At 52.3% G+C, this 25,424-nt stretch overlaps 1 protein-coding gene across 1 annotated transcript in view; it reads left to right on the top strand.

The window, feature by feature from the left end:
• Positions 1–25,424, top strand: part of SPIRE2 (spire type actin nucleation factor 2) — a 31,087-nt gene that overhangs the window by 4,740 nt on the left and 923 nt on the right. Inside the window, exons 2-14 of the mRNA XM_081032897.1 lie at positions 5,791–5,834; positions 9,568–9,924; positions 12,610–12,690; positions 12,794–12,958; positions 13,345–13,431; positions 13,637–13,739; positions 13,829–13,998; positions 14,625–14,814; positions 16,011–16,132; positions 18,403–18,537; positions 18,666–18,733; positions 24,351–24,378; positions 25,153–25,268. Of these exons, the coding sequence (XP_080889023.1) occupies positions 5,791–5,834; positions 9,568–9,924; positions 12,610–12,690; positions 12,794–12,958; positions 13,345–13,431; positions 13,637–13,739; positions 13,829–13,998; positions 14,625–14,814; positions 16,011–16,132; positions 18,403–18,537; positions 18,666–18,733; positions 24,351–24,378; positions 25,153–25,268 (1,666 nt within the window). The remainder of the gene's footprint in view (positions 1–5,790; positions 5,835–9,567; positions 9,925–12,609; positions 12,691–12,793; positions 12,959–13,344; positions 13,432–13,636; positions 13,740–13,828; positions 13,999–14,624; positions 14,815–16,010; positions 16,133–18,402; positions 18,538–18,665; positions 18,734–24,350; positions 24,379–25,152; positions 25,269–25,424) is intronic.

Genomic DNA, 25,424 nt, shown 5'->3' with positions numbered 1-25,424 from the left:
TCTGCTTTTGCTGCACCCTGTGAAGGTTGCCCAGTCCAGATGTGGTGTGTAGGTGAAGCAGGGCCTCCCCAGGATGGGTGGGCACTTTCCTTTACCACCCACAGCGACAGCGGCCGGCTCCTGCAGGGTGCCCTCAGGACAGTGCTCGGGGGGGCACTGTTATGATTCTCTTCTACAGCTGAGAACACTGAGGTCCAGAGAAAAGCAGCCACCTGTCACCTGGTGGGGAGGTGGGGGCTTCAGCCCTGGACCCAACCTCCTGCCTGGCTTTGTAAGTTCCTTACACTGCGTGCCTCAGTTTCATTCTCTGAAATGGGAGGACTGGTGGCAGCTGCCTCAGAGGCTGGGTCGATGTCTGTGCAGCCTTGGGACACTCCTGGTGCTGGGAAACGCTGGCTGGCACCAGTGGCTCTCCTCACCACGCCCTAACCCCTGTGCACTTGCAGCTCCCCGATCTGAAGAGGTGAGTGCTGGTCCCCGTGACGTTTCCTGATGATGTAAAATGTCTTCACCTGCAGATCACCGGGAACTCCCCTTCAGGAAGTGGGAGTGGGGGTGCTGAAGGTGCCCCAGGGCAGGCAGGCCGAGTGGGGAGGGTGTCCGGCTACCGCTGTGTGGGGGAGGGCGCAGGTGCTGGGAGGGCGCCTGGGTGTGACTGAGCTGGGTGTGTCCTGCAGATAGCATTCCTGACTCAGTGTCACCTCTGAGCAAGGATTCCTCACAGGAAGGCAGTCCCTGGCAAGCCGTGTGGCTGCCTCAGCGGGCCCACCAGCCGGCCCTGCCCCGGCAAGTTCTGCGCTGTGCGCTTAGGAGAGGCCCCGACCCTTGCGAAGGGGTCCTTGAGGTCCCTGTTCACCTTGAGATTTGGCTCATGGGGATGCAGCCCCACCCCTCCCAACGCCAGGTCTTCACCCGCAAGTATATGAGTCGCCTCACAAAGGGAGCACTGTGGCTGGCACTGGTTAGTCTGGTCCAGGGATGTGGCCATTTAAGCAAATATGCCGGCAACTGTCGGACTCCTCAGAGGGAGTTTGGCCTCCAGGTAAGGCCCCACTCAAGCCAGGAGGCTGCCTGAAGTGGCGTGCCAGTAATTAGGCAAATCAGCCTACGCTGAGTCCAGCGCACCTGGGGCCATGCCCCTCGCTCTCCAGCTCTGCCCGGCCTCCCTGTCTGCTCAGTCACGACATGTGTGTCCTCTCAAGGGCATTTGCCTGGCATCCTCTCTCCAGGGACTGTAGAGAGAAAGAAGGTGGAGGACCTTAAAAGCAGGGTGTAAGAGTGTCCTTTGGCCATGTTGACAACTTACAAAGTTTACTACTTAAAACAACATTTATTCTCTTACAGTCAAAGGTCAGAAATCCAAGATAACATCTTTGCCCATAAGCCTCACTTCATCTGCTACCCCAAGTCCCCTTGCAGTGTAACGTGTCCACAGGTCCTACAATTGGAACATGGACAGGTTGGGGGCCAGTGTTCTGCCAACCACAGAAGGGAAATATCACGGATAGAATGGACACTGATCCTCCCACCTGGATTCCACCATCAGTAGCCATCGTAGAACATGGGTTCTGGAATTGTACTTCCACACAACGCTTTATGGGGGCACTTATCACACGTGAGTCCACTGGTAGGCATGTTAAACATAGATAAACAGATCACTGAGCCCCACCCAGAGTGTCTGATTCCACCCAGTTCTGGGGTGGGCCTGAGAATATGCATTTCTGGCTAGTTCCCAATGATGCTGGTCCCAGCGCCCACTCTGGGACCGCTGGGCTACTGTACATGGATTCCTGCGGCCACACTTTCAGAAGGGGTACCCCTGCTCCTGCTGGAACACTTCCAGTGCTAGATGACTCAAATGTCAGAGGAGGACAAACCATAGTCTGGAGAGCCAGGCCAGCCGGGGATTGACCCTCAGCCAGGTGCCTTGGGCAGGTTCCTCACCCTCTGTGGGCTGCAATGGACAACAGAAGGACTAAATGAGATGTCCCTGAGAAGCGTTGGGAGGGGAGCTCCAGGGAGCGTCACACTGGGGGGGGGAAGGATCGTCAGGTACAATGTAACGCCTCGCTTTTAGGGCTGCTGCCTGATGCGGTGACCACCAGTGGGCTGTCCCTGCGGTTGTCCCAGAACACACTGCAGGGGGTGGAGGCACCAGAACATTGTGAAGGTGCAGACATTAACGGCGTTTATTGCTGGGGGTGAGGGGGGCTCTGGCCAACACACAGCTCCCCGGGACTGGGTCCCCGCTGGAATCATTGCAGTCCTGGTGTCGGGTTCTCACTTGCAGGGGAGGAAACCGCAGCCTGTGGATGATGTGTGACTTGTAGCAAAGTAAGCAGGCACACCACAAACACCGGTGCCTTTGACCCAGAGAGCTCTGCATTTGCTAAACAAACACCTTCCGCGGTTTCGAGCGGGCGTTCTCCATCCCTGCCGTCACCAGCTCATTTCTAGACATCAGCGCTCAACCGAGGGCATTGTGTAATTCTAATTATAAAATGTGTTTCTTGATGATGGAACAAGCATTTACTGATAACTTACTAGGCGCCAGAAGCTGGAAGTGTTTTGTTTAATCTTTACAGTAACCAGTAAGGTGGGTGACAGCCTGCCTTTCCAGAGGGTTCCGAGGGCCTCAGAGAAAGTCCGTGAGTTGCTGTAAGTCACACAGGTTGTCTGACTCCAACCTTCTCACCGCCGACCATGGCTCCTGCTCTCTGAGCAGTGAGTGAGGAGGGGATGCTGCCCTTTTGCTCACACACGCACACACGTTAGTTTCTTGACTCCACAGAGTATCACATGCTCCAGATTCAGAAAGTGTGAAGGGCACATTACAGGGTCCCCTGGCAGCCTTGTCACGGTAGCGGAAGGCGTCGTGTACATATCCTCTAAACTCGGGGTCTGCCCTCAGTTGTTCCCTTACTAGGGGACTCAACTCATCTCATTACAAAGGACACCTCCTTCTTCTCAGTGGCTGTCCAGTGTCCCTTGTGCAGACGTCTCTGTGTGTCTTCAGTGGACTGTTAGGTGTTGGCAGTGTTTCGCTGTTCAGAAGGATAAGACAGTGTGTAGCCAGATGTGCCGTGCCACCTGCTATCAGGAGGCCAGTGGGTGCAATTCCCAGATGCTGCCGGTCGCCATCTCCAACCAGCACTGATGGGGACCGTCCCCACCACCCTTACAGGCCTCGGCCTGCTTCTCCTCCCCCCACGGTCTGGCCACATGGCTTCTCCTCATCACTCCATCCTGAGAGGTGGAAGGCAGAAATCTCCTGGGCTTGAAAGGTCGCTCCACTCTCGTCCTTCACTCTGTCCATAGTAAGACCCCTGGGGGAGCCCAGTGTGGCCCGTGCTGTGGCCAGCCTCCCCAGATGTGTGGGGTCTCCATCTTCGGGGGGCTGGACAAGGGAGTGATGGGCTCCTCCTTGGCCATTCCCTGCCCTGCCCCTAAAGAGTCACGTACAGGACGCCCGCAGGCCAAGCCTGGCCAGGAGGCCCTGCTGGTCCCGTCCCTGTCATCCCCACGTCCTTGCAGGGCACCGTGCCCTAGGAAGGGTCAGCACCCACTACCTCACTTGTCATTGTGTTAGGCTGGGGAGGGCTCATCTCCATCTGCAGGTGAGGAAACAAGGTCAGAGAGGAATGAGCTCAGGTGGCACAGGGGGGTAGGAATGTGGCCTGAAAGGCCTTCCCCCACCCCAAGGCAGATGGGAGCTGACGTGGCCAGCTAGCCTCCTCCCACCACTCACCTGCTGGGCAGGTGCAAGCTCTTTCTTGAAGCTGCTGGGGGAACTCTAGGCTGCAATGTCCCCACAGACTTCTCTCCAAATAACACCTGTCATCTTTTACGGCTATGACACAGGGTCATGTGAAAGAAAACACCGTAACTTCTTATTTCTCTCCGTCTGTTATTTTATACAGAAGAAACCAGGCAGGCTTCCCTTTTCTACTACATCTTGGCTTGGATGTGCTCCCTGCAGAGAGAGAAGCACTGACTGGAGGGGACCCAGGGGTCCTCCAGGGGTCCTCATCCAAGCGCCAGCTCACTCCTAGCTGCCACCATCTGCTTCTGTCTGGTCTCTCTGCTCTCCCCGAGATAAGTTTTTAAATAAGCAGAAGGTACTTTGCACAACGCTGTGTGACCACGTTGGTAACAAAGTTACGGTAGCTCCACTCACTTACACCTGGGCTGGGTGGGGGGTTGGTTCGGAGGGCACACTTTGGGGTCTGCTTCATGTGGGGGTCCCGGTCTTGGGTAAATTCCTCAATCTGCCTGAGCCTCAGTTTCCCCATCTGTAAAGAGGGAGTCAGGGCCCCAACCTGCTGGCGGTGGCTGGGCGGATTGAAGCCATGGTAAGTCATTTGTTAGTTTTGTAGCAAAGAGCTGGGCACAGCCTCCATCTGCCCAAAACTTCACTGAGGGGCATCCTGATCACCAAAACCCAGAGATGCCCCAAGTGCCTGCAACTTGCTGTACTATTAGATTCATGAACACTTACTTTTGTTAACATATGGACTATTTGAGCCATGGACGAAAGCATTAACATTATCCCCACCAGAAATCGTCCAGCTGGCCCGAGGACTGGGGGGCACACTGAAGGCTGGCTGGCCCCCCATCTTCTGGACAACTCAGGGCATGGGTCTCTTCTAGGAGGCACCTTTTCTTAGTCTGTTTTCCACCTCCCATCGCCCCCACCCAGTCACAGCCACAGACTTTTACCCAACACAGGCCCCAGTGTGTAGCTGGCTGCTCACTTTTTTATTAACTCGCTGGTGCTGGAGGGACTGTTTTCCATTATTTTACTGGATCAGTCCAATGCACATCCCTTTATCGTTGGCAATCTTCCTGGAGCTTGATGGCATTTTGAAAATATTTGCGTAGTTAGCAGGTTCATTTAGCAGGGAATTTCATGATTATGTTTTCATATGCCACCTCATTCCAGAAGGAATTTAAGGCAGCTGCAGCTCACATGCTAAACAGTTCTCCTGCATGCTGAGCTCAAGGAAGGTTGTAGGAGTGCTGGGTTTTCGCATCTCATCCAGCCTGGCATCTTTGGATGCCCTGGGGGGCTCTGGGCACTTCTGGAGTCCAGATTCTGGCGTCCCCTGGCACCACCACTTACTAGCAGTGGCACCTTGGGGCAAAAAAGTTCATCCCTCTGGGCTTCCATTTCCTCATCTGTGGAAGGGGTTCCAGAAGTACCTTCGTCCCAGGTTGCATGTGGGCATACCACTGGCCACTTGCCCACATACTAACTCAGTGCCATGTTTAACAATAAACGTAATAAACACACCAGGGCATTGGCTGGGGGCCTGGGCTCTGACGGAGGTGCTGCAGCCTCTGCAGGCTTCCCCGGCTCAGCTGCTGGGAGCCCGAAGCAAACTGTGTGCCTCCCTCTCCCTGCTGTGGGTTGGCGTGCTTGGTATCTTCACATCATGAGTTTCAGGCCCTGAGGTCCCGCATGGGGACCTAACCCAGCTCCCGCCTTCTCACTTCTCCTCTTCGCTCTTTTCCCATTGTTGCTTCCAGCCACGCTTCCGGGGGTGGGGGGAGGCAGGGGGCGGACTCAGTTGACATTGCTGTGTGAGGTGGGCAGGGGCTGCATTGCTCTCCTGGTGTCCAGCCCAGAGCTGGACCTTGTAGGCATCAGTCACAATGGTCAGTGGCTTGGCCTGTGGTAAGCTTCCTGGTGTTCCCATGGAGGGTTTGGGGGTGCACTGTATGTTTCTTGGGGGGGAGTATTCTGGGGGTGGGAGGCATGTCTTGACTGCCTGTTCTCTCCTCTCGCAGAGCCCACAACAATGGTGGTGTCAACAGCCAGCTTGGAAGCCCAGGTACTTGTCAAACATTTCAAACAATTTTTAAGTTTTATGCATATTAAAACTTGCATGTATGTAAATTAGAAATTACTTGTGTATGTCAATTACTTAATGTGAATTAGAAACCATACAAGTTTACACAATTGTTTCTGTAGGGCAGGACATGGATAAAATTCTCAAAGGGCTTAATTGATGGGCCTTGATTAAGAGATGATTCTCATAGGGTGGATGGGTGAGGAGAGAGACCCATGGGGTGGAGTGGACTCCAACTCAGTGGCCCTGGAGGGGAGGGAGAAGCGATGATACCTGGTCGCCCTCCCCCTTTCCCCTCCCTGGCTCCTGGTGGTACCTCCCACTGACCAGAGGGAGCTACTATGTGGTGTGTGGGGTGGGCACTTGGGCACCGTGTCGGGCGGGGGGGGCAAAGGGGAAAACCAGCCCAGTGAGCAAGCCCAGAAATCCCCCAGAACTCAGACCTCTCCTGTCTCTGGCCCACTAACCTGCCCCCAGGTAATTTGTCCTGAATTTGATGTTTATCGTTCCACTGCCTTTGAAAAAACAGTTCTGTGCAAGTATATATTTATCTGTTAAACACAGTGTTTACCAAGGGGGGTGGGTACAGGCCAAAAGAGGCTATCTCATCAGTGGTGGAGAATTTAAGAACAGTAATAAAGCCACATCGAAGCTTTCCTACGCCTGCTCACCACCACATGCTGGCAATTCTTAGTAATGTTGGCTGTTGAAACAATACATTTAGGATTGCTGCGAGTTCTGTATTTTCCTAGATACAGTTGTCTGGGGTTTGGTGGGGAAACTGTGATGTGTTTTCAAGATTCATCCACATTGCTTTGCATGGCTGTTGTTCCCTCTCGCTGCTACACAATATTCTGGATAATTTCTTTATCCAAAGCCCAGGAGCACCCCCTGCCTCGCAGGCATGCTCCAAGGCCCATCTCTGCTGTCCAGAGTCCCCACACAGACGTGCGTCCACACCTGCCACTGCAAAGGAGACCTGTGGTTATTGATGTTGAAACCACTTACCAGGAACTTTGCGTGTGGGGGTCTAATCTGGACTGTTGTGCCTGGAGGCTCATCAATTCACCTGATGGCCCTCCTCCAGGAAATGGGTGAGGGAGAGCTTGTGGTGTTGACCTCGACTCACCACGCTCCTCCTTGGAGCCACCTGCATGCTCAGCTCCTCTCATAGCTCCTTCAGTCACCGGGCTGGACCCTGGCTACTCAGCATCAGGCCGCTGCAGGCGTCCGGTTCCCAGAGGCTGGAGGTCTGGAGACTCTGGCTGGCTGCCCGGATTTTTCCTTTTGGGAAAAAGGCACCCAGCATGGGGCACAGAGGAGCTCTCAGGGAGCAGCTCTCAGAATGGAGGCTGCATTGCAGTCAACCCTTTCCCTGGGGTGGTGCTAGCTGAGGCCAGGGCAGGCAGCAGGCAGAGGCACGGGTGGGTCAGCACACTGTGCTGGAGTTGGGGGCTTTCCCGTTTCACTCCTCTGTGTGTCCTGCCCCATGTGGCAGAGTGGTCTCCATTGATAGAACCAGGTCAGAACCACCAAGGGTCAGCAGGGCCTGTGGGGCAGATTCAGCAGATGTGACATTTGCTTCCACCACCATTTCCTTCCTGGCACCTACTTCTGGGCGGAGAAGGACTTGGTGGGAAGTCTGTGTGAACGATGGCTCTTGCTGCCCAGTAGTCCTGAGGGGTGCTCTCCAACCTCCTGCCCGGGGGCTCCACCCAGACTGGCCAGGGCCCTGCCCTTATAGGTCAGGTGTCACCAGCCTTAAGGCCTTGGCCTCTGCCCTCTGACTCATGATTCCAGGGTGTGACTCCCAGCTGGGTCTGTGACCTCGCCTGCCTAAAACAGACATCACAGCCGCCAAGGATTGGCTGGACTTTGTTGGCTTCAGGCTGGAGCCTTGCTGTTTCCACTGGTCCCCCTGAGCCCAGCTGGCCCTCCAAGTCCCCGCTAATTTCAGGGTGTTTTCTAAGGCATTAATGCAGGACAGAGGCCTGTTCTCATGCCCTGTCCCCTACCTGATGCTGGCTCTCGCCACCTGTCCTCCTCCAGCTCTTCTCAGGCTGGTTGGCCTGGGCTCCCCGGGGGTGGAAACACCGGAATGAGAGGAAAGGCCAGGTGGATGGAGCAAGTAGAAGGGCACGGCTAGTGAGGGCATGGCCCCGCCTGCCGGAAGCAGCCTTCCACACAGCCATGGACAGGCCTGAGTCTCAAGTCTAGTTTGGCTGGTTGCTCGCTGCGGTCAAGTGACATGACATCTGTGCCTCTGTCCTCTACCTATGACATGCAAGGTTATCTCTGCGTTGTTTCAGGGTTAAGTGTCAGAGAGCTCAGCATCATGCCTGTCTTAAGAGATGTCGTCCTTTTCTGTGTACCTTTTGTAATACTGTCATAAAGGGAAAACACGGGGGCCATTTAAAACACAAAAACAAGTGCCGCGCCAACTAGAAGCAGCAGCCTGTGGTTCCTATTATCCCTCCGCGTTGAGCTGCGCGTGGCCAGCTCCAAACCGTACTCCACAGAGTGCTTCCTGTCTGAGCAGAGCCCATGGTGAGCAGGGAGCAGGAAGGGGTGGACAAACGTTCTCCACAGAACACTGATCCCCGAGATGTTAATGGTAGTCCATGAAAATGCGCTTCCCTGCCCAGTCACATTGAGAAATGCTGAGTTAAGAGGTCTCTCCTGCAAGACTCACAGATTTTTAATGTGCTAATGCACTAGAAAAAACTTAGTATGGAGAATTTCAAGCCTGCATGAAGCAAACAGAACAGTGCTCTGAGCCCTGGGCACATGGCACGTGGTGCCAACCATTGCAGCGCCTGCTTCTGGAGAAGCTCCACCTTCTGTCCTCCCCCGACTTGTACCATTACTCTTTAGGTTTTTCTTTTTCAGGTTAAATTTGCACACCTTGAAATTTACATGCAGTTTAAAATATTTAAGTGAGGAGATGTCAATTTTTGTGAATTCAAGTGCCAAACTTTATCGTGTATAGCTAATTTATTGAATAAGCTAGTCTTTCTCCTCTGATTTACCATACAGTCTTATGTTACATTAAAAACTATTTTTAATCAGGTTATCTCTGTGTTTTGTAGTCAAATTTATTGGGGCATACTTTCCACTCGAGTTTGATGAGTTCTGACAAATACGTGTACCATTTCACCACAATCAAGGACACGGACCTCTTCCATCGCCCCAAAAGTTCCTGTGCTCTTCCGATCCCACCCCCACCCCAGCTCAGCACCGCTGACCTGCTTCCGGCGGCTGCAGGTGAACGTTCCCAGAGTCCGGTATAGGGGAACCACGCGTGGGGACGTTGCGCCGTGGGGACGTTGCGCCGGCTCCGCCCCGCCTTCACGCGGAGGGCTGTGCACGCGCTCCTTTGTCCAGCTGCCTCGTTTCCCGCTGTGAGGATGGGCATCTGTGTACCATCCCCCCGCGGAAGGCATCTGGACATTCCAGGACAGGGCTTGTGTGGATGCGTGGTTGTCTTTCTCAGGGTTAAATACCCGGAAGAGGAGCTGCAGTCCGGTGGTAAATGCGTTTGGTTATCAAAAGTGGCCAAACTCTTTCCCTGTTTGGGGAGCGTCCTAGTCCTTCTCGCCATGTGCTGGTTGTCCCCCGGACACCAGCTCTGCACGACAGCTGGTCGCAGCCTGTCCTTCGGGCCCAGCCTGCTGTGGGTGTGTCGCCCCTGACTGACGAGGCCCCTGTCCTGCAGATGGTGCAGTCGCTGGGTTTCGCCGTCTACCGCGCGCTGGACTGGGGGCTGGACGAGAGCGAGGAGCGGGAGCTCAGCCCACAGCTGGAGCGGCTCATCGACCTCATGGCCAACAACGACTGCGCCGACGGTGGCTGCGGGGCGGCGGACGAGGGCTACGGGGGCCCGGAGGAGGAGGAGGAGGCCGAGGGCGGCCCCCGCGCCGTGCGCACCTTCGCGCAGGCCATGCGGCTCTGCGCCGCGCGCCTGACCGACCCCCGGGGCGCACAGGCCCACTACCAGGCCGTGTGCCGCGCGCTGTTCGTGGAGACGCTGGAGCTGCGGGCCTTCCTCGCCAGGGTCCGCGAGGCCAAGGAGGTGAGGCGTGGGACGGGGGCGGAGCTCGTGGAGGGCGCCCGGTGCCCAGGTGGTCACAGGAGGGGGCGGGGAGAGGCCAAAGCGGTTCCTTCCCGGGGGTTCCGAGGTCAGCAGCGCACGGCCCCCTCTGTTCCCGCTCCGTGGGTGGGTGGGTCCTGTTGTTGGTCCAACAGGAGCGGAAATCGCAGTGCAGGATCTGAAGAGCTCACTGCATTCTGTGCCGCGCTGTCCTACATGCCTTTGTACATGTTAACCCAACGCTCACACCTTCTTCTTGCCCAGTTCTGCACAGGGGGAGCTGAGGCTCACACGTGCTAAGTAACTGGCTCCCGGACTCTTGGCCTCTGACCCCCTCCCGTTGCCGCTAAGTTACTTCTTAACCTCCCTGAGCCCCGTGTTTACATCGGCAGAGAGGGTTGTGCCTTCTGCCTCCACCAACCTCTCCAGGTGCTGCTTTCTTCTGAAAATAGGAGGCTAAGGGCAGCCACTCGCTGCCACCAGGACCCACACAGAGGTGCTCTGTGTGCTTGGAGCTCTGAGCCGGGGCAGTTCAGTGAGAGGCAGTTACCCTGCCTTGTGACAGTTCCACGTTGCTCTCCACCCTCACCCCCACCCCCATGGTTATCAGATGAGGAATTGGAGGCTCTGAGAGGCTGTGTCCCTCACCCCAAGTCGCAGAGCTAGTCCAGGGCAGAGCTGGCTTTCTCCCCAGGGCTGTCCTGCCCCTACATGGGGCCAGAGTTAGGGGCTGACAGTCTTCCCCTCCACTCTCCCAGCTTTTCCTTTGAAAGTGGGGGGGGGTCAGTCCTTGAAATGGGTCTCGGCACAGGGACCCCTGCCTCCCATCAGCACAGGTGAGAAAGTGGAAACTAGAGAACTTGAGGAATTTGCTCCCCTCTCGCGCTTAGGCGGCAGAACTGGTCCCTGATTCCGCCCTGACCCTTTTCAGGGGCTGTGTCTCTCCCTCTAACGAAGAAGCTATCTGGCTCACTTCCCTGGCCCTCTGGGCCTGAGGAGGCTCTCAGGATCATGCTGCCTGACGGGGCCTGGGACCCAGCGCAGGACAAGTCAGAACCGCTCTGGCTCTCACCTGCAGCCCAATCCATTGTCCAAGGGTGGGTAATTCCTTGGCCCCCTCCCCTTCTTGGCTTCCCACCACTCCTTGGCATCTTGGGAATGTCCTTCCAATGCTGTAATTACTGGGCGGTCGTAATGCTTTTATCGGTCTTGCCCTGAAGTCACTTGTTCCCTGACCCAGACTCTGGCAGCTCTTTCTTTAGCAGGAGCCAAAAGCACTAGACTTTAGGCAGTTGGCCCAGGAGAAGTTCAGGGAATTGGTGGTGGAGGGTCTCTTGATAGGATACCGCGGGGCGGGCATTTGGGGCAGAGAAAGCCTGCTCAGGGACAAGTGAAGCTAGTCCATGAAGGATGCAGGACACACCCATCATGAACCACCGGGTCACACACAGGTCTGTTTTTAGAATCACACACTTTGTGCTTCTCAGAGACTTGGCAGGGTTTTCTACAGTTTGGCAAGTGGCTTGGGGCTACAGCCAGGGAAACCGGTTCTGTCTCAGTTGGGGGTGGGGGCTGTGTGCTTTAGGGCAGATGTTTCTTGGGGGGGGGGGGGAGTTGGTGAAAACAGGCCCTGGCTGCTGCCAACATACTGGACAGTGAAGACAGAGGATCTAGAAGCTTTTCCCAAATTCTCAGCATAGAAGAGTTACCTGACAATCCCTGATATCCTTCACTACGATGGTGGCATTTTCCCCTGTTCATAAAATACATACTTGTGATTTTCTCAGGACTTGCTGAGTAACTCACCCACTCACCCGCCCATCCCCCCACCCATCATCCATTCATCCCCTACCCACCCATCTGTTCCCCCACCCACCCAACCCCACACTCATTCCCCCACCCATCCATCTCCTCATCCAGCTATCCTCCACCCATCCATACCCCCACCACCCACCCAACCATCCATTCATTCATCCACCCATTCCTGCACCCAGCCATCCATCTCTTTATTCATCCAACCAACATTTGAGACCTAGCATGTGCTTCACTGTGCTATGAGCAGGAATACCATGGTGAGGGAAAAGCAAAAATAGAAAATGTGGTTCTGGACTCATGGAGCCAATAGTCCAGGCAACAATTAAAAAAGCAGATAGATAAATGTAAGACTGCCACGGGGATCATGTGTGGAAAAGTGGCCATGGGTGTTCTCAGAGGGTGGGTGCGTGTGGCCCAGGCGCACAGGCTGTGACAAGCATTCCTGACGTAGCGCCCTGTGAGCTGGGTCTGAAGGAAAGTGCTTCACAGATTAGGGAGGACAGGGCTGCCAGGCCTACCTCTGCCACCTGTGGAGGGCTCAGCGCCTCCTTGGGGTCTGTGGGCCAGGTGAGAGAAGGTTCTGTGTGGGTGCTGTGCTGGAAGCCATGCCCTTGTCCAGGAGAAGCTGCCGGATACCGGATGGCACACTGGGTGTGCCGTGTACTTCCAAGGCTGATGGTTTAGTTTCTCCAGGTATCTTTCTGAGCCCCAAAGCTTTGGCCAAAATACCCACTTGTCCCTTCTGAGCTGGTGGAAGAGTGTCCATGTGGTAAGGCCATGCCGGACATGCTGGACCGGCAGTCTGCCCACACGTTGTGGCGGCCATAATGCCACCTTCTCCTGGACTAACAGATGCTGCAGAAGCTTCGGGAGGACGAGCCACAGGCAGAGCGGCCCCTGGCGGAGCTTGACAACCTGGGGCGCACGGACTGGGTAAGATGCGGCCCCCCGGCCCCGGGACACGGAGGATCTGTGCCTGGAGGGCCCTGGGAACCCTGCCGTGGCTGAGGGCCGTTCTCATCCTCTCGGGGCCCAGGCCCGACTCTGGGTCCAGCTCATGCGGGAGCTCCGCCACGGAGTGAAGCTCAAGAAGGTGCAGGAGCAGGAGTTCAACCCACTGCCCACCGAGTTCCAGCTCACGCCCTTCGAGATGCTCATGCAGGACATTCGCGCCAGGAACTACAAGCTGCGCAAGGTCATGGTGAGAGCCGCCCGCCCGCCTGCGCACCCATGCCGCCCCAGCTCCCGAAGCCCTGCCCTGGGTGCTGTTCTCTCACAGGGTGTCCCCTACACGTGGCCCCATTCCCGCAGGAGCGCAGCGAGGGGAAGTGCAGGGTTCTGGAGGACCAGAGCCTTAGGCCACGCAGCCCAGGGTCTCCCCAAGGACTTTAAATGTGCGCGTTCCCTCGACACTGTGATGGCCCTGAGGGGGTGCCACCAACCCCATTTCTACGTGAAGAACCGAGATGGGAAATTAGTGCGGTGCTAGGCCCTGGAGCCCAAGGGGAGGGGTGCGGGGACCAGGCCACAATGGCAGACTCCCCCGAGGGCACGCAGGCTATGGCTGCCTCCCCACCCTCCCCACAGGTGGATGGGGACATTCCTCCCAGGGTGAAGAAGGATGCCCACGAACTCATCCTGGACTTCATCCGCTCCCGGCCTCCCCTGAAGCAGGTGCTTGCTCTGCCCCGCCCCCTTTCCTGAGCCATGTGAGAGTGTTGGTCCTGGGACGGCCCCGCACAGCAGCTCTCAGACTCCTGTCTGGCCCTGGCGGGCCTGCCTGAGCGTCCCGGAGGCCTCGGGCCTCAGACGGGGTTCCCCTGGCATGCCCATGCCAGGGCCACGCCCCTCCTACCGTGAGCTACCACACCCCTTGCAGGTCTCAGAGAGAAGGCTCCGCCCACCACCCCAGAGGCCGAGGACCCTGCACGAGAGGATGCTGGAGGAGGTCAAGCAGGAGCGCAGGCTGCGTCCCGTGGGGGGTGAGCCAGGGTCACCCCCCACCCCATGCCTCCCCTCCCCTCTCACTCCCCTCATCTCCCCCTCTCCCTCACCTCCCTGCCTCCCCCAGGGTTTGGCTCTCTGCCCTGCCTCCTCAACGCCTGCTCTGGGGACCTCAAGTCCACCTCCTGCATCAACCTGTCCACTACTGATGCCGGGGCCAGCACCCAACGCCCACGGCCCCGAGTCCTGCTCAAGGCCCCCACCTTGGCAGAGATGGAGGAGATGAACACGTCTGAGGTCAGAGCCCACAGGTTCCTGAGAAGAGACCGTGGGTAGGGGAACAAGGAAGTGAGAAAGGGCTGAGTAAACCCAGGTGGGACATCCACTGCTCAGGGCTGCTGCCAGCGCCCTCCTTTGAAGCTGGTGTCCTGCTGTGGGGCTGGGTCTGCCCTGGGAACAAGCATGGAGGGGCTCACGGACCCTTCCCCATCTTGGCGGCTCAGAGCTACCCCTTTCCGTAGCATACAAAGGGCTGAGACGGAAGTGCTCCATCATCTCGGGGCCGGGAGGCTGAGCACCTCCCTGGTTGATGCGACAAGCCAGCATATCCCAGCTTGGTTCCCTGTCCTGTCCTTGCTGCTCTCTGCCAGGAAGACCAGGGATGGTGGCCATCTCAGTGGGCCCCACCTGACACCAGACCCGTCCTCTCCAGTCCCTTGCGGAGGCCACAGGGAAGGGTTTGGCTTGGGGGGCACTTGCCTCCCACTGTCCAGAGGACACTTAGGATGGGCACTGGGTAGAGGACAGCCCCGTGGCCTCAGTGGCCCCCACAGCATCCTGTGTCCTATGCTTTAGTCGGGGGAGGGCAGGCGGTGCTGGTGGGCACAGTGGTTAGGGTAGGGCTGGGTCTGGTGTGTCCGCAGGAGGAAGAGTCTCCATGTGGGGAGGTGACACTGAAGCGAGACCGCTCTTTCTCAGAGCACGACCTTGTCCAGCTCCGGAATGAAGTGGTTTCTGGGCTGCAGCCGGCCACTCAGCACCCAGGAGGCTTGGAGCCATCTTGGGCCCACGTGGGCAGCGTGCACACCTGCAGGCCAAGCACCCAGGAGCAGGGCAAGTACTGCCTCTCACCCCCTGTCCCTCGATGCTGTCCTGTGGCACTGTGTCCCCTGGCCTGGATCCCATTGTCCTCCTGAGCAGGCAGCACCCAGAGGTACAGGGAGCTCGTCTTGCCAGAAGGGTGTTTAACATTCAATCCCAGATGGCTTTCATCACCTCAGGCAGGCACCCTGTACTTTTTTAACTTAAAAACTTCTATTTTAAATTAGTAATCCATATTTATTGTAAAAGTTTTTTTTTTTAATTTAAAAATTCCCATGATCCTACAACCTAGAGATAATTACTGTTCGTGTACTGGTATTATATAGAAAGAAAGCTGGATAGGTGGACAGATTGACAGTGGGAGGGTGGGTGACGGATGGATGGATGGACAGACGGGTAGGTAGCTGATTGACAGAACCGTCTAGCTTGCGGGGTGTTTTCCTGTCAGTGGAAATGTGTCCACAATGTAGATGGATTGTGCAGCAGACAGCACTCCGGAACCTGACTTGTTAGCTCAGTTCTTCATGAGCCTCCCGCTTCCTGTCAGTCAGCAGAGGACAGTTCAATTGTACTGACTGTGCATCGTAAGGGCTGTGCTCCACGAAGTGCCACGAGGACATGGGGTTCTCAGCCCTCGAGACATGGCTAGGCCCCCTTCTCTGTCCTCAAGGTCACCTTGGCATGTAGCCACTTTCAGGACGGTCCCATTTAGTAGTTATGACTTCCCATTGTGAAGAGGGCCAGTTCCATATGTCACTGTCCCCCCAAACTTTCCTCAAGACTCAGAGACCCCGTGGTGGAGGCAAGTCTGCCTTCTGCTACTCTTCCTCTCTGCCCTTTTGGGCCCTCAGTGTGAAATGCAGTGGGTGGGACCAACAGAGCAGGGAGGTCCCACGTGGCCAGTGCTGTCTGCTTCGTTTGGCCGGCACTGTGGCTACATCATGGGACTCCCAATATTGGCTCATTCATGGGGCTCAGACTCCTTCAGGGGTTCCTGGGCCCTACCACACGCATGGGCCCCTAATGTGGGTGACATGCTCTCTAGTTGAACTTTGCTTGATAACCTCCCCACCCCCACTCACCATGAAACTACCCCACCGTCTCCTTCTGCCTGGCAGGCCATCTCCCTCGTCCCCAGGGTACCACCCTCTCACACCTGAATTCTGCCCAGTTGTCCTCCTGACAGGGCCTCCATACTCTTCCTCCAGGTTCCTTCTCTGTGAGTGTCCAGTCCCAGCCTGACCCCAGCTCCTCCCCACCCAGTGACCGGGGCACAGCCGAGGACAGGCTAGAGGCCTCTGCGGTCCGTGACACCAATCACCTGTGGCTGGTGAGTGAGGGTGGCGCTGCCGTCCAGAGTGGCTGTCAGCAGCCCTCCCCAGAACGAGGCTCCATCCCGAGCCTGAAGTGGGTATGGCTGGGCCCCCAGCCGGCCCCTGGGAGATTGGTCTTTGCTGCCACCTTCTGGGCCTTCTGAGCACTGGTGGCCCCCAGAAGAGAAGGACCTTGCTGGAGGGACAGCCTGTATCTGAAGTTCTTAGTCCCAGCTCTGATGAAAAACCTGGCACCCTGTGCCTTGAAGTCTTTGTGATGTGACAGGAGAGCACGTTATGGGATCGCGGCCTCGGCCGCTGCTTGCCCTCCCTGCACCTCGGGCTCATCAGCTGTGAAATTCTGTGTGACGGTAATTGTGAAGAGCTAACACTCGCTGATGTTTTGAGGCCCCCACTTGGACCTCAGCCTTGGTGTATGATTTGATGAAATGGGATGATAGCCACTGGACACCTTGCTGGCATGTGGGGAGGTCAGTGGTGTGTGGTTTTTATCCTCATTTCCTTCACGTTTTATCAAGAGGCTCAAATGAGAACAGATGTTAAAATGCTTTGAATAGTGTGTCATACAAATGCAAGGTAGTGTAACTGTTAATATTCCCCAACTAAAGATAATGTTTTCCCCTTTGAGTTCTGTATTTGTTATCTATTGCTAGATGAAAAATTACCCCCAAATTCAGCTTTAAACAACAAACATTTATTATCTCACATAGTTTCTGAGGCTTAGGAAGCCAGAAGTGGCTCAGCTGGGTGATCTGGCTCAGGGCCTCTCGAGAGGTTGCAGCTGGAGTGTCAGCTGGTGCTGCCGTCTCATTTGAAGGCTCAGCTGGGGCTGCAGGAGCACGTCCCACGGTGGCTCCTCACAGGCTGTGGGCAGGAGGCCTCAGTTCCTCCCCACGTGAACCCTCCCACAGGGCCACTTGAGTGTCCTCACAACATGGCGGCAGGTCCCCCAGAGCACGTGCTCCAAGAGACAGCCAGGTAGAAGTCACCGTGTCTTTATGACGAGGTCTCAGACATGCCACCTTGTCATTTCCACCTTAATCTGTACATTAAAAGTGAGTCAATAAGTCCGTTCTCTGGGGACCAATTCTTGAAGGGAGGGATGTTGAGGAATTGGGGACATACTTTACAAAGAGAAGTCCCAAAGTGGTTTTCAACTCAGATCTTGAGAGTACTTTCTTTGAGGTCAGTGGACCTCAGTGATTTCACCGCCACTCCCCCAGCACACACTCATGGCCCAATCTGGGGAGCAGGTTGCTGGTCTCTGTACCCACTAGGGGAGCTCTTGGCCAAATTTCCTATTACTGTGACACTTGTAAGGTTAAGAGAGGGATTGCTCAATATCAATAGCAGCGTCAAGCTACTGGAAATAGAATTCAGAAGCCAGAGGACCTGGTACTTCAGGTCAGAGTAGAGAGCTGTCCTGATACCACAGAGTAGCAGGTATTCATCAATCCTAACCATAATCCACTGAAAATCTGAAACAAAATTCAGTCTCCAACTCCCACCTTGGTGGTGCCCTCACACTGCCTCATCTTGGTTGCTAACATTTGTAGTCTGGCGGCTAGGCATTGGGCTCAGGGCTTTACATGTTATCTCACTGGAGCTGAAAACAACCCCACCTGACAGAAGAGGAGCCGAGGCTTTGAGAGGCCAAGTTCTCTGCTAAGATCAGGGGGACATAACTTGTACTCACCATAATGGCCAAAGTGATGGGTGGTTATGATGAGTGGGACACATGCCACCGGCGGGTGGGCACACTCAGAGCCCCAAGTGGCGAGTACTGAGGGAAGCAGGGGCAGGAGTGCCCCAGGGCCTTCAGTTGCCAGGGAGGAGATGCTAGGAGGAGGGGAGGTGGGCCTGGCCACCTGTTTGGTTTTGATCGGCTGTGTGTGCATGTGTGGAGCAAGGTGGGAGGCACACTCGTCAGAATGGGGAGCACTATAAACAAACATAGGGATGAGCCGAAGGATCGCATGAGCAATGTGGCTGAGGGGCTGGGGCAGGCCAGATGGCTGGCAGGGCCAGGTCACTGGAATCAAGGCTGCAGCAGGACCCATCAGAGAAGTGATGGGAGCTCATACAGCTCCTAGGCACGGGTGAGCTGAAAACCAGGGGGCTTTAGGAAGGTGCTAGGCTTGGGCAGACTGAGGCCAGGAAGATGTCAGGGTCCTCAGGGAAGAGAAGAACTTGTGGAGAGTCTCCTAGAAGGCCTGATGCCTGCGGGCCAGAGTGAGCACGACGCCCTGGACCCTCCCGCCCCTAGGAGTTCAGCCACCCCGTAGAGAGCCTTGCTCTGACTGTGGAGGAAGTGATGGATGTGCGCCGTGTGCTGGTGAAGGCTGAGATGGAGAAGTTCCAGCAGAACAGGGAGCTCTTCAGCAGCCTGAAGAAGGGGAAGGTGAGGCGGCCCGGACCCTGCACTATCCCCTCACCAGGCAGGAGCCCTGCCCGGGGGGCAGGCGAGGAGGGGACTGGACCCAGTGAATTTTGGACAATATTGGGCTCTGACAAGGCCTTTTCTTACAGATTTGCTGTTGCTGCCGAACCAAGTTCTCGCTGTTCTCCTGGCCGCCCACCTGTCTCTTTTGCAAGAGGTGAGTCTTCTGTAAGTACCTTGGCTATGAATTAACATGGGAAAGATGAAGTAAGAAACCTCTCGGTCAGCACTGTCCAATAGAACTTCCTGTCATTGTGGGGATGTCCTATCCTGCAGCATGGATGATGCCACAAAGGAACTGTTTATTTTTAATTTAATTTAAATCGCTAATGGGCTCCCACTTTCAGCCAAGGCAACAAAAAGCTGCCTTCTAGCTGAAACAATCAAGAAACAAGAACGAAAACAAAAAGCAAAAAATATGAGACATTGGATATCAGGTGACAAACAGGAAGAAGACAGGGTGAGCCCTATGATCACCTCAACGGCCTGGAGTTTCTAGGTCATGAGTCAGAGCCTGCTCAGCTCCTTGAGCGGAGGAGGTAGAGCTGAGAACTCAGGGTGACCAAGGCAGCTAGAACACCCAGTGCAGACTTGCAGAGAGGAGCCTCAGACGTGCAGAAGGCAGAAGGTCTCCCTTGAGTATGCAGTAGAGTGCTGGTCAGCACACACATGCAAAGAAATTACTGAAGGCTGGCAAAGAATCATCCTGAAGCAGAGACTCACAGACTCCAGCCCATGGGCCAAATATGGCATACTGCCTCTTTTGTAAATAAAGTCTTATTGGGACACAGCCACATCCATTTGTTTATTCATTATCCATTTAGCCACACCTAAAACATTTACTATATAACCTTTTACAGAAGTTTGCTGGCCCTCTCCTAAAGGTTTAAAGGAAGAATACTAGGAATAGTGTCTGCTCCCAGCAGCCATGGTGGAAATGTAATTTATGGGCCACTGAGTGGAACACACAGGAGGGTCTTGCCTCCCTAGTGGGGAATAGTATCTATGCTGCGCATTGCTCCAGACCGAATGAATCTCAAAATAACAAGATCTGAAAGGACCAAACTATTCCCAAGCATCCCAGAATAGGAATAAAAAGTATCCCATACCCATCAAGGTAAAACACCTGGCATTTAATCAAAGCTTATCAGGCATGTCAAGAAGCAGGAAAGCATGACCCACGATGAGAAAAAATCACTCAAAACCACTCAGAACTTGCACAGATGTTAGAATGAGCAAATAAGGACATTAAAAGTTTTGAACTGCATATCCTATGTTCAGAAAGTTAGAAACATGGAAGATATAAAGAAGACACAAATCAAACCTGGATTTGAAAACTAAATGTTTGGGATGAAATTTACACTGGATGAGATTAATGTTAGGTTATACATTCAGAAGACAGCAATAGAAACTGCAGCGGTACCTCTAACATAATCCATTCCGGAAGACCATTCGAGTTCTGAAACGTTTGAAAACCGAAGCACGGTTTCCCCATAGAAAGTAATGCATTAATGGATCAATCTGGTCCAGACCTTTAAAGTCAAGCCCTAAAACTGCAAATTTAACATGAATTTTACTACCTAATGATACCATAGATCCATAAAATTTATGGCGTTTGTAAACTGAAATGTTCGTTAACAGAGACGTTTGAAAACTGAGGTACCACTGTATTCAAACACTGAAATAAGAATTTTAAATATGACAAAGATGTCAGTGAGCTATGGGATAACATCAAGAAGCCTGATGTAGGTGTAAAGTCCCCAAAGGAGAAGTGGGGGGACAGAAAAAGTATTTGAAGAAATAATGGCTAAAAAAGTTTTCCAAATTTGATGAAAAATATAAACCCAGAAGAAACTCAAAGATCCCAAGTACAAGAAACATGAATAAAATCACACCAAGGCACATATTAATTAAATTGATCAAAACCAATGATAAAGAGAAAGTCTCCAATTCAGCCAGCAAACAAAGACACGATATGTGTAGAGGAAACACAAAGATGACTACAGACTTCTCGTCAAAACCATATAAGCAAGATGGTACTGGAACAACATCTTTCAAGAACTGAAAGAAGAAAAATACTGTCAATCGAGAATTCTGTACCGAGCAAGAATGTGTTTCAAAAAACAAAGGCAAAAGACATTTCCATAAATAGAAAAGCCAAAAGAATTCTTCACCAGCAGACCCACACTAAAAAAAACAGTTAAGTGAGGTCCTTCATGTAGAAGGAAAATGATACCAGATGGAAATCTGCATCCACACAAAGGATAAAGAGCAATAGAAGTAGCAACTACTTAGATAAATGTATGCTTATTGTCTTACAACACTTTAAAAAGTAAACCAATATCCAGCACCCAACAAGGTAAAATTCAGTGTCTGGCATCCAAAGATTACCAGGCATGCAAAAAAAATGAATAACACTGTACTGTGGGGCTTATATCTATAAATAACAAGTATCATAGCACCAGGGAGGGCAGAAATCAGAGTATGCAATTGTAAGTTTCTTATACTCCACATGGAGTGGTGAAATATTACTTGAAGGTGATAAGCTAAAGACATATACTATAAGCCCAAAAGCAACCACTAAAATAACAAAACAGAGGAATAGCTTATGTCAATAAAGATAAAATGGAATCATAAAAAATACTCAATACACAAGGCAGAAAAGGGAACCAAGAACAAATTGAGAAAAAAAGAAAACAAAGAGCAAGATGATAGACTTAAACCCCACAATGTCAATGATCACATTAATTATAAATGGTCTAAACAACCTAATTGAAAGGCAGAGTTTCCCAGATTGATCAAAGAAAGCAAGATGATCTGTTGCCTACAGGACATGTACTTTATTTTTCTAAAGATTTTTAAGTACAAATAGATTTTTATTAAAATATAGCTAACATACAATATTATATGAATTTAAGTGGTACACTATAGTTGTTCAACATTTATGTACCTAAAGAAGTGATCACCATGATAAGTCCAGCAACCATCTGACACCGTACCACACTATCACAATATTATTGACTATATTTTCCATGCTGTACATTACATCACCATGACTTATTTGTTTTATGCCTGGAAATTTGGACTTCTTATTCCCCTTCACCTTTCCCCCCTTTTTAATTTTTTAATTACAGTTGATATTCAGTATTATTTTATATTAATTTCAGGTATACAGCATAGTGGTTAGACATTTGTATAATTTTAAGAAGTGATCCCCCTGACTAGTCTAGTACCCACCGGGCACTATATATAGTTATTACCATATATTATTGACTATATTCCCTATGCTTTATATCACCACGATTATTTTGTAATACCAATTTGTACTTCTTAATCCCTTCCTCTTTACCACCCTGCCCCCAACCCCCCCATCTATTACCCCAATAAATCTAGTACCCATCTGACACCATACATAGTTATTACAATATTATTGACTATATTTCTTATGCTGTACCCTACATCTCCATGACTACTGTGTAACAACCTATTTGTACTTAGTAATCCCTTCCCCCTTTTCACCCACACCCCCAACCCTCCTCCCATCAGGAAACCATCAAAATGTTCTCTGTATGTATGAGTCTGTTTCTGTTTTGTTTGTTTTGTTCTTTATATTTCACATATAAATCACATTATATCTGTCTTTTCTTTGTCTGACACTCCACTCAGCACAATACCCTCCAGGTCCATTCATTTTGCCACCGCAGATGGCAAAATCCCATTCCCCTCCATGGCCAAGCAATATTCCATTGTATATATGTACCACTTTATCCATTCATTTATCACTGGACACCCAGGCTGCCTCCACATCTTGGCCATTGTAAACAGTGCTGCAATGAACATATGGGTGCACATGGGTGCACATGTCCCCTCAAAGTAGAGTTTTGAGTTTCTTTGCATAAATACCCAGAAGTGGGATTACTGGGTCTTCCTTTGTCTCCTGTTATAGCCTTTGTTTTAAATTCTATTTTGTCTGGTATAAGTATTGTTACCCCAGCTCTTTTTCTTTCCATTTCCATTTTCATGAAATATCTTTTCCCCATCCCTTTACTTTCCATCTGTGTGTGTCTTTCAAGCTGAAGTGAGTCTCTTATAGGCAGCATATGTAAGGGTCTTGTTTTCTTATCCATTCAGCCATCTTTTCTCTCTTTTTTTTTAAATTGGGGAATATTGGAGAACAGTGTGTTTCTCCAGGACCCATCAGCTCCAAGTCGTTGTCCTTCAATCTAGTTGTGGAGGGCACAGCTCAGCTCCAAGTCCAGTTGCCTTTTTCAATCTTTAGTTGCAGGGGGTGCAGCCCAGTAACCTTGTTGAGAGCTCACACTCCAACCAACTGAGCCATCTGGCCGCCCCTCTGGAAGCTCAGTGGCAGCTGGTTGTCTTCAATCTAGTTGTGGAGGGCACAGCTCACTGGCCCATGTGGGAATCGAACCGGCAACCCTGTTGTTCAGAGCTTGTGCTCTAACCAACTGAGCCATCCGATTGCCCGGCCACCTTCTCTTTTGATTGGGGCATTTAATCCATTTACATTTAAAGTAATTGTTGATAGATACGTAGCTATTGCCATTTGATTATTCATATATTTTATCTTTTTTTCAAGACACATACTTTAAAGACACCAATTAGTCGAAAGGAGGATAAAGATATACCATGCCAACACTAGTCTTAAGAAAGCTAGAGTCCATATATTAATATCATACAAAGTAGCTTATACAGGATATTAGCAATGATAAAGGAGTTCATTTCATAATGATGAAGGGAGGAAATAACAAACCTAAATATTACACACCTAACAACAGAGACTCAGAATACATGGAGCAGAAACTGATAGGCCTGCAAGGAAAAATGGATAAATCCCCAATTATGATTAGAGATTTTCATATCCTTCTCAACAATTGTTAAAACTTGTAAACAGAAAAAAACTAAGGACATAGAAGATTTGAACCACACTGTCAGCCATCCTGATCTGACATTTGCACAGCACTCCATCCAACAGCAGCAGAATGCATTCTCAAGTGCACCTGGAACTTTCACCAAAATACACCATATTCTGGGTCATAATACAAGTCTCAAAAACGTAAAAGGACTTGAGTCGTACAAAGTAGGTTCCCTGACCGCAATGAAATAAAAGTAACCCAGAGATTTTTTGATGGCAAATTAATTATGGGACATCCATACAAGAGAACATGGCCCCTTGTTTTACTAAATGAATTTGGACAATTTGTACTAATGCAGAGAAGAGCCCCTCGTGCATATTTTTATCTGAAACGTGTATTTTTGTTATTACATGCTTATATCAGGAGGGTGAAGACTTGCTAGAGGGGTCAGCTCTGAGGACAGGGCTTCAGAGGAAAGGGTTCCTTGGTCTAAGTTACAATTGTCTCTAATGTTCAGATTTTTTACAAGAAGGTATTTACTTTTGAAGTCCGGTGTGGGGAATGAAAAACAGTTAATCACTGCTTAAACTGAGCATCTTGATTGAGGCCCGTGGCTCAGATGGTGCTTCTGTGGTGAGAAATGTCGCACACACAAGTGTGGAGGGTGAGCTACTCTGAAAAAGAGCGAAGGGGGCAGAAGCATTTTGGATGTAGAGCTAAGTAAAAAGAAAATCGAGATTGGGAAGTAAAATGGAAGTAAAACACTGGAGCAGGAGGGGCCCACGCAGAAGACAAGGACCGGCTGGCCGGGCAGGTGTGCCGGGGTGGACTGGGGCCAGGAGCGGCTGTGTCTTCTTGGCCTCTTCAGAGCTGACGCTGCCTTTCCTCTTTCCCTTCCAGAGCGGTCTGCACGTCCTGTAGCACAAAGGTGAGCATCTTCTGGGGTCTGAGCAAGGCCCCCAGGAGTGTCAGGTGTCGTGCTGCCTGGCTTGGCTTATCCGGGAGTGGTGGGGGCAGGGTGGGACAGGCCTCTGCCATCTCCGTCAGATGATCCCACCCTCACTAGCCACCTTTCATCTCCTCCCTTCAGGCAGAATCCATTCCTACAGGTTCTGAGACGATGTAGTTTTTAATGACCCTTGCAGTTGGCCCACATCCTTTTAAAAAACATTCCTCATTAGTAGGAAGGTGGCAAGAAACTCTTCAATTCTCTAATAGTCCTACCTTCTGACACTACAACTTCGTTGAGTATTTTTGGAGTTTCTTTATCGCAGTTCAGGGTGTCTGTGTACACACGTGTGCACTGAGGTAAATGGATGACATTTACAAGTGTGTCACCCCATTACACCTCAGCCCAGAAACAAGAATCTGGTGAAGAGGGATTTTCATCACCCTTACTCTATATCCTGCCCCTTGGTAGTGGGCGGCCTTCCCCTCCTCAGCCTGTTTATTGCACGCAGGCTTGATGCCAGGTCCTGTGTGCTCTAAGAAGGCACAGTACCTACTCTACTCTAAGAGGTGCCTGTGGAGGTGAGCAGAAGGAGGCACGGGCCTTCATACGCCCAGGGAGCCTGCGGAGGGCAAATGGTGACCTTGAGGCCTGCTCTGCTACCACACAGGCCCAGAGCTGGCGGATGGTCCGCAGGGGTGCGTGTCTGGACTGTCTCTGTGGGGGTGACTTGTCCACATCTCCCCGTTGTAGATGAAGACGCCTTCTAAGAAGTTTGCACACATCCCCGTCTACGCGCTGGGCTTTGAGAGTCCTCCGAGGGCGTCAATTGCCAAAACCACACCGACACAGAGAAGAGACGTCTTCCAGTGCGTGCCTTTGCTCTTTACTGGCATTGTATGGTGGTCAGGCACTGCCAGTACGCAGGAGCCGGGATAGGGCGTTGGCAGGAGTGGGGTGGGGGGTTGCCTCGTTGGCTGGGACACCCCCAGGAAACAGAGATCCCATGCATTTGTTTTGAGCCA

This window comes from Rhinolophus hipposideros (assembly GCF_964194185.1).
Source record: "Rhinolophus hipposideros genome assembly, chromosome: 21".
Classification (NCBI taxonomy): Eukaryota; Metazoa; Chordata; class Mammalia; order Chiroptera; family Rhinolophidae; genus Rhinolophus; species Rhinolophus hipposideros.
The sequence above is the reverse complement of the archived record's forward strand: the minus strand, read 5'-3'. Positions and strand labels throughout refer to the sequence as shown.